The sequence below is a fragment of the Rhincodon typus genome, chromosome 26, assembly GCF_021869965.1.
Source record: "Rhincodon typus isolate 14 chromosome 26, sRhiTyp1.1, whole genome shotgun sequence".
NCBI lineage: Eukaryota > Metazoa > Chordata > Chondrichthyes > Orectolobiformes > Rhincodontidae > Rhincodon > Rhincodon typus.
In genome coordinates, this window is record NC_063357.1 from 41,317,938 (window position 1) to 41,335,267 (window position 17,330).

General features: G+C 41.4%; 1 protein-coding gene and 1 non-coding gene across 5 annotated transcripts in view; both read right to left on the reverse strand.

Moving 5' to 3' along the window:
* cct6a (chaperonin containing TCP1, subunit 6A (zeta 1)) overlaps nt 1–17,330 on the reverse strand; it is a 46,315-nt gene that overhangs the window by 25,179 nt on the left and 3,806 nt on the right. For 2 of the 4 annotated variants that reach the window (XM_048612545.1, XM_048612546.1), the window contains exons 2-7: nt 14,761–14,861; nt 8,527–8,590; nt 6,512–6,646; nt 5,547–5,720; nt 4,673–4,776; nt 3,697–3,807 (exon numbers count right to left, since the gene is read on the reverse strand). In XM_048612545.1, coding sequence (XP_048468502.1) covers nt 3,697–3,807; nt 4,673–4,776; nt 5,547–5,720; nt 6,512–6,646; nt 8,527–8,590; nt 14,761–14,861 — 689 coding nt within the window. Of the gene's footprint in view, nt 1–3,696; nt 3,808–4,672; nt 4,777–5,546; nt 5,721–6,511; nt 6,647–8,526; nt 8,591–9,907; nt 10,117–10,144; nt 10,195–14,760; nt 14,862–17,330 lie in introns of those variants that run through there. The other 2 variants (XM_048612547.1, XM_020522003.2) reach the window with 2 other exon arrangements.
* Nucleotides 5,258–5,389, reverse strand: LOC125486218. The gene has a single exon (XR_007264908.1). It is a non-coding gene; the product is annotated as a small nucleolar RNA SNORA15 (small nucleolar RNA).

The following is a 17,330-nucleotide window of genomic DNA, read 5'->3' on the forward strand; positions in this document are numbered from 1 at the left end:
ACAAGTCCTCAGGGCCTGATGGGATATACCCCAGAATACGGAGAGAGGCAAGGGAGGAAATTGCTGGGGCCTTGAGGGACATCTTTGTATCCTCACTGGCTATAGGAGAGGTCCCAGAGGATTGGAGAATAGCCAAGGTTGTTCCTTTGTTTAAGAAAGGTGGCAAGGATAATCCAACTAATTACAGGTCGGTGAGCCTTACGTCAGCAGTAGGGAAATTATTGGAGAGGATTCTTTGAGACAGGATTTACTCCCACCTGGAAATCAATGGGCGTATTAGCGAGAGGCAACATGGTTTTGTGAAGGGGAGGTACTGTCTCACTAACTTGGTTGAGTTTTTTGAGGAAGTGACAAAGATGATCGATGAGGGTAGAGCAGTGGATGTTTTGTCTACATGGACTTCAGTAAGGCCTTTGACAAGGTCCCTCATGGCAGGTTGATACAGACGGTAAAGTCGCACGGGGTCAAAAGTGAGCTTGCAATATGGATAAAAAACTGGCTCGGTCATAGAAGAGAGAGGGTAGCAGTGGAAGGGTCTGTTTCTGAATGGAAGGCTGTGACTAGAGGTGTTCCTCAGGGATCAGTGTTGGGACCTTTGCTGTTTGTAATAATATAAATGATTTGGAGGAAAATGTAACCGCGAGGGGCAAGGTTTAAACGTGATGTAGGAGGCAAGTTTATTACACAGAGGGTGGTGGGTGCCTGAAACTCGCTGCCGGGGGAGGTAGTGGAAGCAGATACGATAGTGACTTTTAAAGGGTGTCTTGACAAATATATGAATAGGATGGGAATAGAGGGATACGGTTCCCAGAAGGGTAGGGGTTTTAGTTGTGATGGGCAGCATGTTGATGCAGGCTTGGAGGGCCGAAGGGCCTGTTCCTGTACTGTAATTTCCTTTTGTTCTTTGAAACTTGGTCGGCATAGACGAATTGAACCAAAGGGTCTGTTCTTGTGCTGTATGTCTCGATCAGTGGAAGGATTGAGAAACATGGTTGATGGAAGGCCTGGACTGGTGATCCAACATTCCAGGATCTTTAGGTGAGACACAGGAGAGTGTAAAAAGGGCGGTGGTGTAGGACTGTTAGTTAAGGAGTCCAATTCTGCAACCAGGAGAGATGATATTTTGGAAGGGTCCTCAAACAAGACTTTGTGGGTAAGAAGTTCGGAATCATAGGCTTCCAAAGAGTCAGCAGCAAAGAGACAGTTGGAGGTGTATAAAAATAATATTCAAGTAATTATACTAGGGAATTCCATCTTTCTCAACATAAACTGGGACAGTCATAGGGTTAAGGGTTTAGAGGGGGTGATTTCTTGAAATGTATCTGGGGGAAGTTTTTTTGTATTAATATGTAGAATTCCCAAAGGATAGTGCAGTGCTGGATCTGGTTCTCGGGAAAAGCCACCATACAAGCGTTCAATGTTCGTGGCAGCGGGGGAACAAGTTAACATGATACAGCTCAAATTTATTATGGACAAGGAAATAGGTGGCCTATAAAAAGCGCTTTGGATTTAGGGAAGGCACAGTTAATTAAAATAAGAGAGGATCTGGCCAAAGTTGAATGGGAATGACTCTTGCAGTTAGGTCTACAGTTGGGGGGGCGGGGCGGAAAATAAGCAGCTGCAGAGAGTACAGCTCCAACATATATCCTTTAGGGAGAAATGCAGGAGCAATAAGTTCAGAGAACTCTGGATGTGTACGACAACTCAGGAATGGTGAGGAAAAGGAGAAGCAAGTCTAAAGGCAGCAATACAGCCGCAGCCTTGGAAGAATACAGTAAGTGCAAGAGGGAACTTAAGAAAGTAATTAAAAGAACAAAAAGGGGCATGAAAAAGGACTTGCAAACAGGATTAGGGAGAATCCTAGGATAGTTTACAAATACATTAAAAAGGGAACAGGACCAATTAGGGACCAAGGGAGCAACCCACGTGTGAAGTCGCAGGATACTGGAAAGGTGCTGAACGAATACTTCTCTTCAGCCTTCACTCTGGAAAAGGACAACACAGGTATGGAATTCAGGAATAGAGACCATGAGGAACTTGCACAGTTTGACAGTGGAAATCAGGAGGTATCGGAGGCTCTGTCAGGCTTAAAAACAGACAAGTCCACAGGTCCAGGTGAATTGCATCCATGCTGCTGTGGGAGACGAGGAAAGAAATTACAGAGGCACTTACACAAATTATTAATCCCGGTCTGGCCATGTTGGGGCTGGGCATAGGGGTGGGTATGGGGGTGTTCCAGAAGATTGAAGGATGGCTAACGTGGTTCCACTTTTCAAGAAGGGTGGTAGAGCTGGACAAGGAAGTTACAGAATGCTCTCAAGTCACTGGAGGAAAATTATTGGAGAAAATTCTGAAGGACAGAATTAATATTCACTTGGAAAGCCATTAGGGCTAGTCAGTATGGCTTTATCACAGGAAGGTCATGCCTAACAAATCTTTGAATTTATCAAAAAACATGACCAAGCGTGTGGATGAGAAAAGTTCAGTTTTTGTAGTTTTTATGGTTTTAGCAAAATTTTTGACAAAGGTCCCACATGGGAGACTGATTGAGAAGGTTAAGGTACATGGAATTCAGAGAAACTTGGTGAAATGGATCAAAAACTGGTGTAATAAGAAGATACAAAGGGAAGTGGTAGAAGGCTATTCGATTGACTGGAGGCCAATGTCCAGCAGTGTATAATGAGGATCAGTACTGGGACCTTGTTGTTTGTTACATACATAAATATATAGATGAAAATGTGTAGGGAACATTAAGCAAGTTTGCACACAACACCAAGATTGGTAGGGTGGTTAACAGCAAAGAAAATGGTTGTAATTTGCAGGAAGATACAGATATGTTAGTCAGATGGACAGAGCAGTGGCAGCTGGCATTTAACCCTGATAAGTGTGAGATGATGCACTCTGGAAGAAGGAACAAGATGAGGGAGCCTTTAATGAATGGCAGGACCCTGGGTAGCTTAAAGAAACAAGGGGATCTTGGGGTAATTATTCACAGTGCCCTGAAGTCAGCAGAATACATGAACAGGATAGTTAAGAAGGCATATGTGAAACTTGCTTTCATCAGTCATGGCATAGAGTCTAAGAGCAAAGATGTAATATTGGAGTTGTACAGAGCGTTGGTTAGGCCACAGCTGGAGTACTGTGTACAGTTCTGGTCACCTCAACACCGCAAGAATGTGATAAAAGTAGAAGGGGTACAGAGGAGGTCAACAGGATGTAGACTGGGATTGAGAAATTGTGCTGTTAGGAAACTAGATAGCCTTGGAATGTTTTCTCTACAGCAGCAAAGACGGAGGGCTGACACCATTGAGGTGTATAAGATTCTTGGGGGCAGGGTGGTGTTGGACAGGGTGAATAGAGAGCAGCTGTCCCCCTTGGTTAAGGGGGTCAATCATGAGTGGGCATAGTTTTATGGTAAGGGGCAGGAGATTCAGCAGGGATTTGAGAAAAACACTCTCACTCAGAGGGTGAATGCCCTAACACCTCCTCTTGTGGCTTGCTGTCATACAGTTCTTTTGTTTTATAACGTTCTCATTGCCATCAGCGATGTTATTGCATTATAAACATTTGATAACCCTTAATCTAAGTTCTTCCTCTCAAAAAGATTGATCCAAGGAAAATAAGTGCCTCTGACTCAAAAACACTTGGTTTTGATTCAGCTCAACTTCAGGAATTGCAATGCCTGACTGCACCTACGTTTTTTCATACTCCAGGGAAATATTGCAGGTAAGAATATAGGCGTCTTCAACCCTCTTCTTCATATCTGGGTGACGAGCACCGTGATCCAACACCAGTCCTCTTACCAGGCTGCAAAAAGAATACTTCCAGTTACAATCAATACTTGAGTGAGAATAATCATTGAAGGAACATTTTCCTCAACAATAACTAAATTCAAACAAATATAGCCAGTAATCTGTCATGAACATTTAATATGGCATAGAGAGACATAGGTTAAACAGACAAGTAGGAATAAAATTTGGCTCTTAATAGAGGGGTCAATAAGCAGGAGATGCAGCTTGAAGGCAAGGGCCTCGACATTTTGTGGATACATAATAAAAAAAAACTTTTACCCAAAGAACTGCCTATCTGAAAGGGTAGTAGAGGTAGGAACCCTCAACATTTAAGAGCTTTTTACGGGATTTGCTTGAAATTCAAAGGTTACGAGGCAATTGTTGGAAATTGAAATTTCAACAAATTGGTGTTTGATGACCGATTTCTGTGCTGTAAAACTCTGAAAAGTTGTGGATTCATATTCCAATCAAAGACTGAACATAAAACAAAAACCCATTTAAATATTAGGAACTGTATGGACAAAAATGAAATTAGCAAAAACAGAAGTGAAAAGTTAGAAACTAATAATGAACAATGGTGCTAATAAAAAGGAATGAAATAACACAGTAGACAATCCACAGCTCAGTTTTGAGGAACCCGAAAAAATTTTATACTTCAAAATTCATACCAAGCAGCCCGCGAACAGAAGCGGACCAGAAAAGTATCCTACTTAAAAATGATCCAAGAGCCAAAAGAAGCCTTTCATGAGTAAAAAATTTGTTTCTCGAATACCACTGCTGCCAGAGTAGATATTAGAAGTTGGTCCTCGATGATCAACAAAATGGTCATAATAGTTAATTCTGCCACTCATTGGAGGCAGCTTTCACAGGTTAATACTTACTTTGTGTCAGTCTCAGTTTTGTGCTTCATCTCCATAATCTCAACCATGAACAGATCAATGGGTTCGTTTGGTTTCCTCACTGCCAGCACAGCATCGACTACAGCCTAAAAATGATCAAACACTATATAGCTGGATATTCAACTTATACTAAAACTAAATTGTGAAACACAATGTCCAGCAGAGATTACACAATTAATATGCAACCATGTTAGAAACAGTTTATTGCTTTACTCAACCTATGAATTCATGCCAAGAATCAGAGACAGCAAAACAATCCCGTCTGCCATCAAGTTAAAGACCACAGGCTAACTGGAAAAGGATGCACAAATGTAATTTAGTCCCATCTTAAAAATGTACATTTGTCACTTTTTAAATAAAAAAAGTATTTCCCCAAAATCCACCCCTAATATGGAATGCTGGCCAAGTAATTATGGCATATCACAATTACGTTTTAGCAGTGTTGGTGACACAATATCTCCAGGAGCTTTTTTTGTGACAAATTTACATTCAATTGCCTTATGAAGGTGAACATTGCAATTTCAAATCAATAACTTTGCAAGATTTGCAATGTCCATACCTACAAAAACTTGTGTTCACCACTTTTGAATGTTGCCATGACAGGACAGAGTACCAACTTCAATCAAGTAAGTGAAGATACTCTAGCATGATGTCTGGCTGCTTTAACTACAGAAGAGCTAATGCAGAATTTAGTCATGCACTCGTGAGGCAATTACTTGCCAATATCTAACCAGGACAGAAAGAAAATGATAGAAATTCATTTTAAACAGCAATGGAAATCTGTTGAATTTTATTAGAAATTGCACAATGTAATGCTATACTGAAGGCTCAGAAGAAATTTTAAATATGTGAATACCTCTGTTAAGACATCTGCCAATTCCTTGTGCACCTTGGTGCGCAATGATGTTCTAGCAACATTGATAAGAGTCTCTCTGTCCATCTCTTTAGTTATTTTCACCTGCTCCAAAATCTCAAGGGCCTTGTCTTTTGCAGCTTCAAACCCTTCTGTCACAATCCTGGGATGCAAACCCTGAAAAGAAATGGCACGATACTCAAATGAAGTTCTCAATATGTTGCTGAACAAAATTACATCATGACACATTTTTCATCTTTGATTAATAATCCCTCCATTACCTGACCGTACCACTCCCCACTTTGAGCCTACTCTAACTCTACAGTTGTTGCTGGCCTGTTATGTCAATGTTAATCACTCCATTAACTTCCTCGACCCTCTCCTAGCCGAAAGTTCCTTTCAAAAACCTCCCAAGAAGCTCCTCAAAATCTACCTCCTCAGTCCCAACATCTTACAAAAGAAAATTTAACTTAGCAAAAGTCTAAATGCAAAAATGTATATCTAACTTGCAGCAGTGGTATAAAAACACTACACACCTACAGATTGAAGTGTGGTAGAATGGGAACAATGTACCAAGGCAGTCTTGCGAAATATAAGATACCAGACTCACAGACCTACTTTCTACAATAAAGTACAGCACAGGAACGGGTTCTTCGGCTGACCATAAAGTAACCCAGCATTTAATACTATTTAGTCTTTTTATGGCCCTTGTTACAGGATTCATAATGGAGGAATACATTTAAGAATTTAAAAGGTTAAGAAATATAGGTGTGCTTGGTCACCCTAGTTATACATTTTATAACTATACCAATTATACAGCTGGAGCACCAATAACGAACATGGGTCTTCATCTGCTCCAGTCCTACTAGCAGTTTAATCAAACAAATGTTCTTGGCTAAAATTCACACCACATGCACATCCAGAGTACTTTAACTTATAAAACCGCAACCATGCTACGTATTTGTTACCTCTGAAATATAGAGATCAGCTTGTTTCAGCAACTCGCCAATGATCAGTACGTTGGAAGTGGTGCCATCACCAGTCATGTCATCCTGAGCCGTCGCCACTTTAGCTATTAAAGAAGCTGTTGGGTGTTGTATTTGCTGCAACAGAATAATTAGGATCTTCATAATACTTTATAGCAAATTCCACTAAGGTTTTAATTTTTAATCTCATTCAAGGATCAGAAAGAGATCAAGAGATTATTCAACTGAAGTCAGTTCAACTATTTAGTTGACTACGTCAGAAGTCACACGACACCAGGTTTATTTAAAATCACAAGCTTTCAAAACACTGCTCTTTTGTCAGGTGAAGTGAAGGATGCGCACAGGCACAGAATGTATAGACAGAGAGACAATGGCAAGATAATTCCAGGTAAATAAACCTGTTGGTCTATAACCTGGTGTCCGTGACTTCTAATTTTGTCCACCCCAGTCAGATCTGACAGCTCCACATCACACAGTTAAGACTATGGTGAGTAAGATTGGCCGTCGATTGGTTTTTGTTTCAACTACTTGATGAAACTTTCCCAAAACTTCAACAAATTGACCCACAGCCTAGTTTTTTTTTGATGAAGTGTCCTAGATTTCCACAGTCCTTTGGAACTTAACCTGATTGGCTTAGCTCTCATTTCAAGCCAATTCCTGTTATTTTGGACAGTCAGATTAGCAGAAATACCTCTTTCTATTCTAACCAACATTTGTTAAATAAATATTGAAATGCAGAACGTCTGTGCAAGTTTTTCAACCTTTTCCAGTTAACAGCTCCCAACAATTATAGGTGTCACTGAAAACCAGGTCTCTCATTCCTTACAATGTGAAAATGTACAGGTATAGAAATGGTATCAAAGATTAGCTTAAGTTACATTGCTAATTGAAGGCGCTATCAGCATCCACAAAATCACATCTCATCACCCTCAAAAAAAAGAATAAAACAATCTGAACAGTTACATTATGCAACCAGATGAGGTGCAATACTTCAGCCATTAAACAACTCAACTTAGAATTAATTGAAAAACTAAGACTGTTACAATGACAATTTAATTTCATAGTTAGTTAATTAAACATTGCAACATAAAGTATTAAACTGAGCCACAGCAAGAGTTATGAAATGAAGAGTTTGGTAAAAAGATGTAGGGAAAACTTAAGGAGGAAAGTGAGGTAAAAAAATTTAGTGAGGGAAGGGTGTGCTTTGGGCTTCAACAATTGAAAGTACATCTGTCAATTTTAGAACCATGATGATTGGAAAGCACACAAGACCAGAACGAGAGTAGTTTATATCTTGGACAGAAAGGAATACAAAAAAAGATGAGAACTGGGACCAATAAAGACCAGTCAGCACAGGAGTGGCAGGGAAATGGGTCTTGCTGCAATGTAAAACATTGCTAGTAAAGTTTTAAAATCACCTCAACATCACAAGACAGAAATGCATTGGAATTGTTAACTCTCAAGATAAGCATGAATGAGATTTTCAGTACAGGAGCACAGATAGGGGCAAAGTTCAAGGTCAAAAGGTGTAAACATAGATAGCGTGGACACAATGCCAGAAGCTCACATCACACAAGACTGAGAATTTAGCAACAGCGGATATGAAAAGGCATGATGAATTTGGTTGAAGCTGTTGACACAATCGAGACCAAGCTTCAATGCCCAAAATATGCATCCTGGTAATGACTTCATGTAGCGACTGGAATGAGGGCCAGGTGGATCTCATTGAATGAGTTCCCTGATTGGGGCTGTTAACCTGGGTCAATCAGGCAGTCCTGACTGACAGATATGAACAGGAGTCTCAGGGATTCTCCTTACTCTAGGGACTGGCTCTGAGCTAGCTCATCAGAATCCATTTACCATGAACGTGAAAAGAAAGGGTAACTTGGGGATGGGATACCGGCTTCTGTGGAGTTATTTCACATAGATACAGCAACATGCAGCTACAGTTGCCCAAATCTCGAATATTATTTCTATAGAAACTATATGACACTCACCATTTCATGCAACAAAACATTACCATCTTTGGTAAGCTTGATATCTCCAGCACCAGAAACAAGCCTGAAGACAAAAAGATCACAGCTTAACTGGGAGTTCTAATAATGTATATTTCAGCCTGTCAGCATTTGTTAAATTTTTCACAATCAAATTATGAACACTTACAGAACTGGTACTGAGCAAAATTGTTGAAGCAATCGGTTGACACATCTCAAGGGCCTTGATGGGCTTAAGTCCTAGTGCCTTAGAAGAAGTGGCTAGTGACAGAGTTGTGTATTGATTTTAAAAGGCAAAAATTTTCTACATTTGAGGAAGGTTACAGTCGACTGGAAGATAGCTAATGTACCTCCATTATTGAAAAAAGGTGGGAGACAAAGGCAAAAACTGGTTAACATCTGTTACAGGGAAGATATGAAAAGCTATCACAATGCATCGGGGACAAATTCAAGACAATTAGAGAGGTAATATGGTTTTGTGGAAGGGAAATACTGTGTAACCCATTTAACCAAGATCTTTGAAGGAGTGACAAGTGCTGTAGGTAAAGGGAAACTGGTGAGATATACTATACTTGCACATGGCATCCCGTCAAATGCTTTCTGGAAATCTCGGAATACTGCAGAAAATGAAAGCTCCAAAGACAGTGGGTAACATAGTGAAGATAGATGGAAGATTATTTGCACACAAGGAACAGAGGTGGCACAAATGGGTCATTTTTTGATTGACAGGAGAGAAGCAGACTTCTGGAGTTGGGAATTTCAAAGATTTTTCACCCAGAGTCAAGAAATTCCTCATATTGGATCTAACTGATTGAACCCTTACCCTGAAATGACGTCAGTTTTGGACTCCCCATGTTCACCCTGTCATGTGCTCTAAGAATCTTTTAAGTTTCAATGAAATTACCCTCTTTCTCCAGAATTGAGGAGAGTCTCCTCAAAAGTCTCCCCCATGTCCTGTCCCCATTTCCTCCCTCCTTCCTTGCACCCTTTTGCCTGCCTACCTACCTTCTAACTCTGTTCCGCCTACCCCTCTCTCTCCCCCATCGTTGCTCCCTCTCCCTTCTCCCACCTTCACCCTCCCTCCCATCCAACCCTGTAGCCCAATTGTCCCCTCATCCCCATTATCCTCTCCTCCCCATCCCTCTCACCCTTCCTTCGTCCCTCCACTCTGCCCTATCCCTTCTCCCCGCCTTTCTCGCTCCCACCCAGCTTCCCCACCTCCAACCCCAACTGCCGCACCCTCCCCAAGCACATCTCATCCTCCTCCCCTCACCTCTCAACACCCACCCCCCCCCCAATTCCCCCCCCCCCCCCCCCCCCACTCCGCGTCGAACACGTGTTATCGCTGCCGGTTCGCTCCGTTCACTAGGCCGCGGCTTCTCACATCTTCATGGTCCCTTTCGGCCCCAGATTAGTCCTGAGCACATCCTGTAGGCCTCGCGCCGCACTAATATTAACAGCTAGGGCAGCTTGGGCCCTGGCTATCTCCGCTTTCGGGTTTAGAGCTTTGATCGCAGACATTGCAGCAACTCAACCACCCAACACTACGCTCGCTCCTCGACTCGGGAGTGACAGCCCGCCTCCCTCAGCCCCATTGGTTAACTACGGCGTTCCCCTTTACCTCATTCGGGGCTCACCAGGCAGCCGCCCAATGTACAGCCAGTTTATACGTCAATCAGCAACGCTTGGGGTTTTTCTGCTGCATATATGGTCGGAAATCCCTGTCAATCAGCAGTGCTAGGTCACTGATTGGCTTGCAGGCTGGTTGCTGGGCGGTGATTTAGAGAATATTCTGGAAACTGTTGGAAGGAAAGCGGCCGCGAGGGGGCTTTATGGTGGGAATAGGAGATGTTACAGTCTTTGATCTTATCGTGTATGACCTGTTTGAGGGACCAATTCATCTGGAAGCAGCCACTTTGAAAATTTTCTACCGTTGGTGTGGTATAGCTGACAAACTCAGCGTTTGTTGCTTAAACGTTATTGTCTTTGAATATTCCAGAGGATAGTTGAGGCAAGATGTGGAGGTGAAGGTGCTGGTGTTGGACTAGGATAGACGAGGTCAGAAATCACCAGGTCATAGTCCAACAGGTTTATTTGAAAATACAGGCTTTCGGAGTCTCACTCCTTCGGGTGTTAGTGAGAGAGGGAGTGTCAGGACACAGAATTTATAAGATCAAAGAGTCATATTGCTGTTGAGGATGTACTAAACAGACCTAAGATGCTGTTAAATCTTTCATCACTTAGATTTTAATTAATTAATATGTATATGTAAATCCCCAAATTCCTTTGAAGTCACTGTCCTGACAGAACTAAAGGTTTTATCAGTGTAAAGAAGAGGTGACATTTTAGGTCAAACAATGCATGTTGGGTGTGAGATAACAAGGTGTAGAGCTGGATGAACACAGCAGGCCAAGCAGCATCATAGGAGCAGGAAGGTTGATGTTTCTTTAGAATCTGTTTGTGTTTTGGTTTGGAATCAGAAGACAGACATGGAATACGTCTGATAGTGTACCCTTCGTCATCCAGTACTTCCCTGTAGTGGTCAAACTCCATTTGCCAACATTTTGCTCAATTATCTATAACCGATCAAGATTTCTCTGTAACCATTTTTATCCTTCTCGTAGCCTGCCTTTCAATCAATTTTTGATTCATCTGCAAATTTGGCTACAGTACATTCAGTTACATTCTCCACGTCAATAATATATATTGTAAACAGTTGTTATACTAGCACTGATCTCTGTGGAACCCCACTGGTCACAAGTTGCCAACCTGAAAAAAGAACCCCTTATCCTCATCCCCATTAGCCAATTCTCTATCCATGCTAATATACTACTACCTCCAATGCCTTGGGCATCATATGACTGAACCTTTTGTAAGGTATCTTGTCAAATGCCTTCTCGAAGTCCAGATACAACTTATTTACTGGTTGCCCTCTGTTCACTCTGATTGAGACTTCCTCAAAAAACCTTGAATAAATTCAGCAGACAAATTTCCCTTTCATGAATCTATATTGACTGGGCTTGACTAGAACATGATTTTCCAAATGTTCTACTATTACTTCCTTAATAATCGATTCCAAAAGTTTTCCAACATAGATGTTCGGCAAATCAGCCTATCGTTACCTACTTTGTGCCTTCCTCCCTTTTTTGAATTGGGTGGTCACATTGGGAGTTTTGCAAACCTCTGGTACTTCTCCAGAGTCCAAGGTTTGTTGGAAAATTACAACTAAAACATCCACTATCTCTGTAGCTATCTCATGTAGAATACTAGAATGCAAGCCATCAGGGCCTTGGGACTGATCTACCTTTAACCCCATTAGTTTGTCTAATACTACTTCTCTGGTGATGGTGATGCTACTTAATTCCTCCCCAATATTCTTTAATGTTAATAGGATCTTCAAAGAATCTTCCATAATAAAGACATGCAAAGCATGTTTAACTACTCTGTTATTTCCATGTTTCCCATAATCATCTTCCCAGATACATTTTCTAAAGGACCTTGTTCACTTTGACTTCTCTTGTTTATATTTTTAAAGAAGCCCTTATTATCAGTTTTTACAGTCTTGCTAGTTTGCCCTTGTAGTTTATTTTCTCTACCTTTATTGTCTGTTTAGACCTCTGTTGCTGGATTCTGAATTTATCCCGATCTTCCGGCCTATCCCTGCGTTTTGTCTCCTTATATGCTGTTTCTTTCAACTTAATACTGGATGTATTTTTGCTGAGAATCATGAATTACCTCCTTAGATGTCTACCATTACTTGATCACTGTCATTTCTGCTAATTTATCTGCCCAGGTCGCTTTAGCTAACTCTATCCTCATTTCATTTTATTTAATTTAAATACAGTATTTCCAACCCTAGTTTCTCACTCTGGACCTGAATATCAAATTCAATCATGTTATGGTCGCTACTTAATAGATCTTTCGCTTTGAGGTAATTTATTAAACCTGCCTCATTACATGTTACCAGATCCAAGATAGCATGCTCCCTGGTTGGGTCTGTGACATACTGTTCCAGTAAACTATCCTTAATGCACTCCATGAATTCATTGTCATGGCTATCCTTTCCAATTTGATTAACCCAATCAACATGAAGATTAAATTCACCCATAATTATTGCTCAGTTCTTTTTATATGTTCCTATTTTTTATTAATTTATAGCCTTTCCTGTATGTTTGGGGCTCTGAACACTATTCCTACTAATCTTATTTCCCTTGCTGTTTTTTTACCTCTGCCCAAATGGACTCTACATCATCTGAGCCTAGATCATCTCTGACATCTGTCCAAATTGCATCTCATATCAACAGTGCTATCCCAACACCTTTACTATCCTCACTCTTTCCGAAAGGTCAAATATCTCTGAATATTATGTGCCAGTTTTGATCTTTATTGACTTTTATTTACTCCGTCAGATCGTATGCCTTATTCTGCATGCTTCGTGCATGAAGATCCAAAGCCTTTAAGTTGTTCTATCATCAAATTTCCCTACACTTTTTCGGTTCCTTGGTGCAATATGACGTCCACACATTGGTTTCCTTCCTTTTATTTTCTGATAACAACCAGCCCCATCTCAAACCTATAATCCTACCTTCTCTTTCATCTCTGATTTTCTCATTTTCCTTGCTCACCACTGCCCCCACTTCCTGCGCACCCCCCCAACCCGGAAATTTTAAGCCCTATCTACAGACCTAGTTATGCAATTCACCAGCATGACTCCCAGGTGAATTCTGTCCCATCAGAACAGTTCCCTCCTTTTCCCAGTACTGGTGCCAATGTACCTATGTATTCAAACCCATTTCTCCCACGCCAATCTTTGAGTCATGCATTTACCTCTTTAGTCTTGTTAACCCTGTGCCAATTAACTAGTAGAGTCATAGAGTCATACAGCATGGAATCAGACCCTTCAGTCCAACTCGTCCATGCTGACCAGGTATTTCAGCTAGTAATCTTAAAGTTATTACCTTTTTGGTTCTGCTTATTAATTTTGCTGTAGCTATTCATATTTTCTCAGCAGGATCTCTTTCCTGTTTCTACTTGCATTGTTGATACCAACATGGACCACAATAACTGGATCTTCGCCTCCCACTCCAAGTTCCTCTGCAGCCCAGCTGAGATATCCTCAACACGGGCACCAGGCAGGCAAACTGCCTTTGGGGGTCTTGATTCTGGCCACGGAGAACAGTGTTTATATACTGTCCCTGATTACAACTACATTCTTCTTCACCTGCCTCCTTGAATGGATCCCTGTATCACGGTGCTATGGTCAATTAGCTTATCCTTCACATTCACATCCACACAGGGAGCATGAATCTCAAACCTGTTTGACCAGCTGAAGGGTTAAGCCTCCTGCTGCAATACCTCCTAGATCTCTTTACCTGTCTTGCTTCTATTCACACCTTCCTGTCCTTGAACACTGAACGAATTTGAGGTAATTAATCTAAGGGGTGTGTCTGTGTCCTGAAACACCATGTTCAGGTAACTGTTCCCCTCCCTGTTGTGTCTCAGTGCTTGGAGCTCAGGCTCATCAACTCTGAACCAGAGTTCCTTAAACTACCAACACTTGCTACAGATGTCACTATCAACCACAACAGGGTCCATGAGCTCCCACATCATGCATGTACAGTACATCGCACGGCCCTGCATTCAATTTTATTTACTTAGTTCTTGTTTTTTTTGTACTGCTCTTTTAATTTTAATTATGCAAAATATTGCTCTTATTTACCTGTAATCTGAAAGTAACTTATAATAGATATTCAAATTAGCAGCTATTACCAACTAATAAAATTCTGCTTTTCTTGTGACATCACTCTATTTTGTGGGGTACTCCTAATCCTGGACTTCAATTTGTCTGTTAAGACGACATTACAAACTAACAGCCCTCTCCACCAAATTCATATGCTGCTCAAAAGTCTCAGAAATACATTCTCACTTATAGCTCACTTAGGGTGTGATCTCTCCTTCTTGATTGTGCAAAGCTTACTGATGATTGTTCTGGAAGAGTCACTGAAAGGCTATTTTTTTCGTAGTGACACCGTAAAAAGACACCATTATGCAAAAACTTTATTCTATATTTTCCACCGGCAGGAAAATACCCGGTGGCTAGTGAAATATTGAATTGAATTGAATCATTTACTGTCACACATATTCACTGTAAAAAATACAGTGAAAAATGTGTACCTTCACTGTACATACATGGCACCATTTACATTAACATAGAATAAGATAATGAAAAAAACATACGAGAGTCCAACTTTCCTTTCCACTGCCGCAGTCCCGCTCCGGGCTTTCCAGTCTATGCCATGCCTCCGCCAGTGTCCTACTCTGGGCTTTCCAGGCAAAGTCTGATAAGAGCAATGCTTAGGTCAAAAAAGTGGAAGTGGCAGGGGGGAGGGGAAGGAGAGTACTAAATCAAAATAGAATTGGGTGGGAAAATAAAACACCCCATCTCCTGTGGTGCCCACCTCTCCCTAAAAGCATCGAGAGCATTGATGGACACCCTAAGCTCCCTCTCCAATGATACCCAGGCTCGACTGTAAGTGCAGAAGAGGGGCAGGCAGTCAGGACAGACAACCCCATCCACGGCCCGCTGCCTGGACCTGTTTATAGCCAGCCTGGCCAGGAGGAGATCCACTGAAAGACTTACATTGTGTTTGCTGAGCAAACTGTTGTCTGCCAAGATCCCATTTATATTTTCATATCAGTAAGTGTGTGCAAACACTCAAGATTTCATGCTCTATGCCTCTATTTCACAAAACCTAGCATCCTATCTGTCTTGTAAACTACATTTTCACCCTGTTCTGCACCTGCAAAAATTTCTGCACACGCATCCTCATGTCTCTCTTCCACTGCACGCCATTTAGAATTGAATCCTTTCATATTATCTCTCTTCATCCACAATTAGTGAAATAAAAAGAGGAAATAATCAGTGTGTCAAAAAGCATTCGTGGAGAAATAAGCAAGATTAACATTTTAGATCTGTGACCTTTCATCACAATTGAAGATCATAAGAGAATAACAAGGAATATCCTGTGCAATCGTATTGGTGCAACAATAGTGTCCTTATACCCGAGCCAAGAGGCCTTGGTTCAAGTCCTATCTTGGGTGTGTGTTATATGTCCACATAGATTGATTAAAATAACTGTAGACCGATATATAGTGCACAAACTCAACTAAAAGGGGCCTTGTGGTGCAGTAGTTCAATTCCTACCTTTACTAGAGATGCATAATAATATCTCTGAATAGATTGTTTAGAAATTATCAACAACTGTAGCAGGTTTTGGTGAAACAACAACTGGAGTACCATTTGTAAACTGTAAAAGGTTCTGATGAGGGGTCACTGATCTTGAAATGTTAACTGTTTTTTCTCTCCACAGATGTTGCTAGATCTGCTGAGTTTCTCCAACACTTACAGTTTTTATTTAAGGTTTCCAGCATCTGCAGTTCTTTACTGGATAGGCCTCCCTATTGTGTAGGAAGTTGAGGTTTATAGAGGTTTATAGATATATATAGAGAGGCATGGATAGGATGAATAGCAAAGATCTTTCCCCAGGGTAGGGGAGTTCAAAACTAGAGGGCATAAATTTAAGGTGAGAGGGAAAGATTTAAAAGGGACCTCAGAAACAACTTTTTCACACAAAGGCTGGTGTGTATGTGGAATGAACTGCCAGAGGAAATGGTAGATACAAGTACAGTTTCAACATTTAAAAGACATTTGGACAGGTACATGAACAGGAAGGGTTTTACAGTCATGTGGGCCAAGCGCATGCCAAGGAGACTAATTTAATTTAAAAAACTGATCGGCATGAACGAGTTGGACCAAAGGGCGTGTTTTCATGCTGCATGACTCTAATGACACAGTCAACTGCATAAATACTAGTGCACAGGTAGCAAATCAAATCCAAAAGGAGATTTTCACATTGAAACAATTTACCAGTGGGTCAAACCCATTCAGGCAATATGGACACAAAACCACATGCACAACCCTCCCCTCACACTCCTTTAAATTGGTGTCAAACATGGAGATACCTCACATATGGATGCCCTTTTGATGCTGCACATGCACCTCATTTCGAATGACCGTAATATTCTCCAGCTAGAATATTGCACTGGCTGTTGTAACTGATCCATCACTATACTAAACAAACTATATGAGCCAGAATCAAAATCTCTGTACGGGAAAAGCCGGGGAATTACAGACTGGTGAGTCTTATGTCAGTGGTGGGTAAATTGTTGGAGAGGATTCTGAGGAACAAAATTTACATGCATTTCGAAAGGAAAGGACTGATTAGGGGTAGTCAACATGGCTTTGTGTGTGGGAAATCATGTCTCACTGACTTGATTGAGTTTTCTGAAGAGATGACAAAGAAGATTGATGAAGGCAGAGTGGTTAATGTCTATTTAGACTTCAGCAAAGTGTTCAACAAGGTTCCGCATGGTAGGCTGGTTAGTAAGGTTAGATCACGAGATCTGGGGGGGGGGGTGGGGTGCGGATAACACCGTGTGAAGCTGGAGGAATACAACAGGCCAGGCAGCATCAGAGGAACTGGAAAGCTGACATTTTGGGTCAGGACCTAGCCAATTGGATACAAAGAGACAACAAGGTGCAGGGCTGGATGAACACAGCAGGCCAAGCAGCATCATAGGAGCAGAGAGGCTGACGTTTCGGGCCTAGATCCTTCGTCAGAAAAGGGGGAGGGGAAGGGGGTTTTGAAATAAATAGGGATAGAGGAGAGGAAACAAACAGGTCGAAGGGGCGGGGATGGAGCCAGGAAAGGTGAGTGTAGGTAGGGAGTTAGGAAGGGGATAGGTCA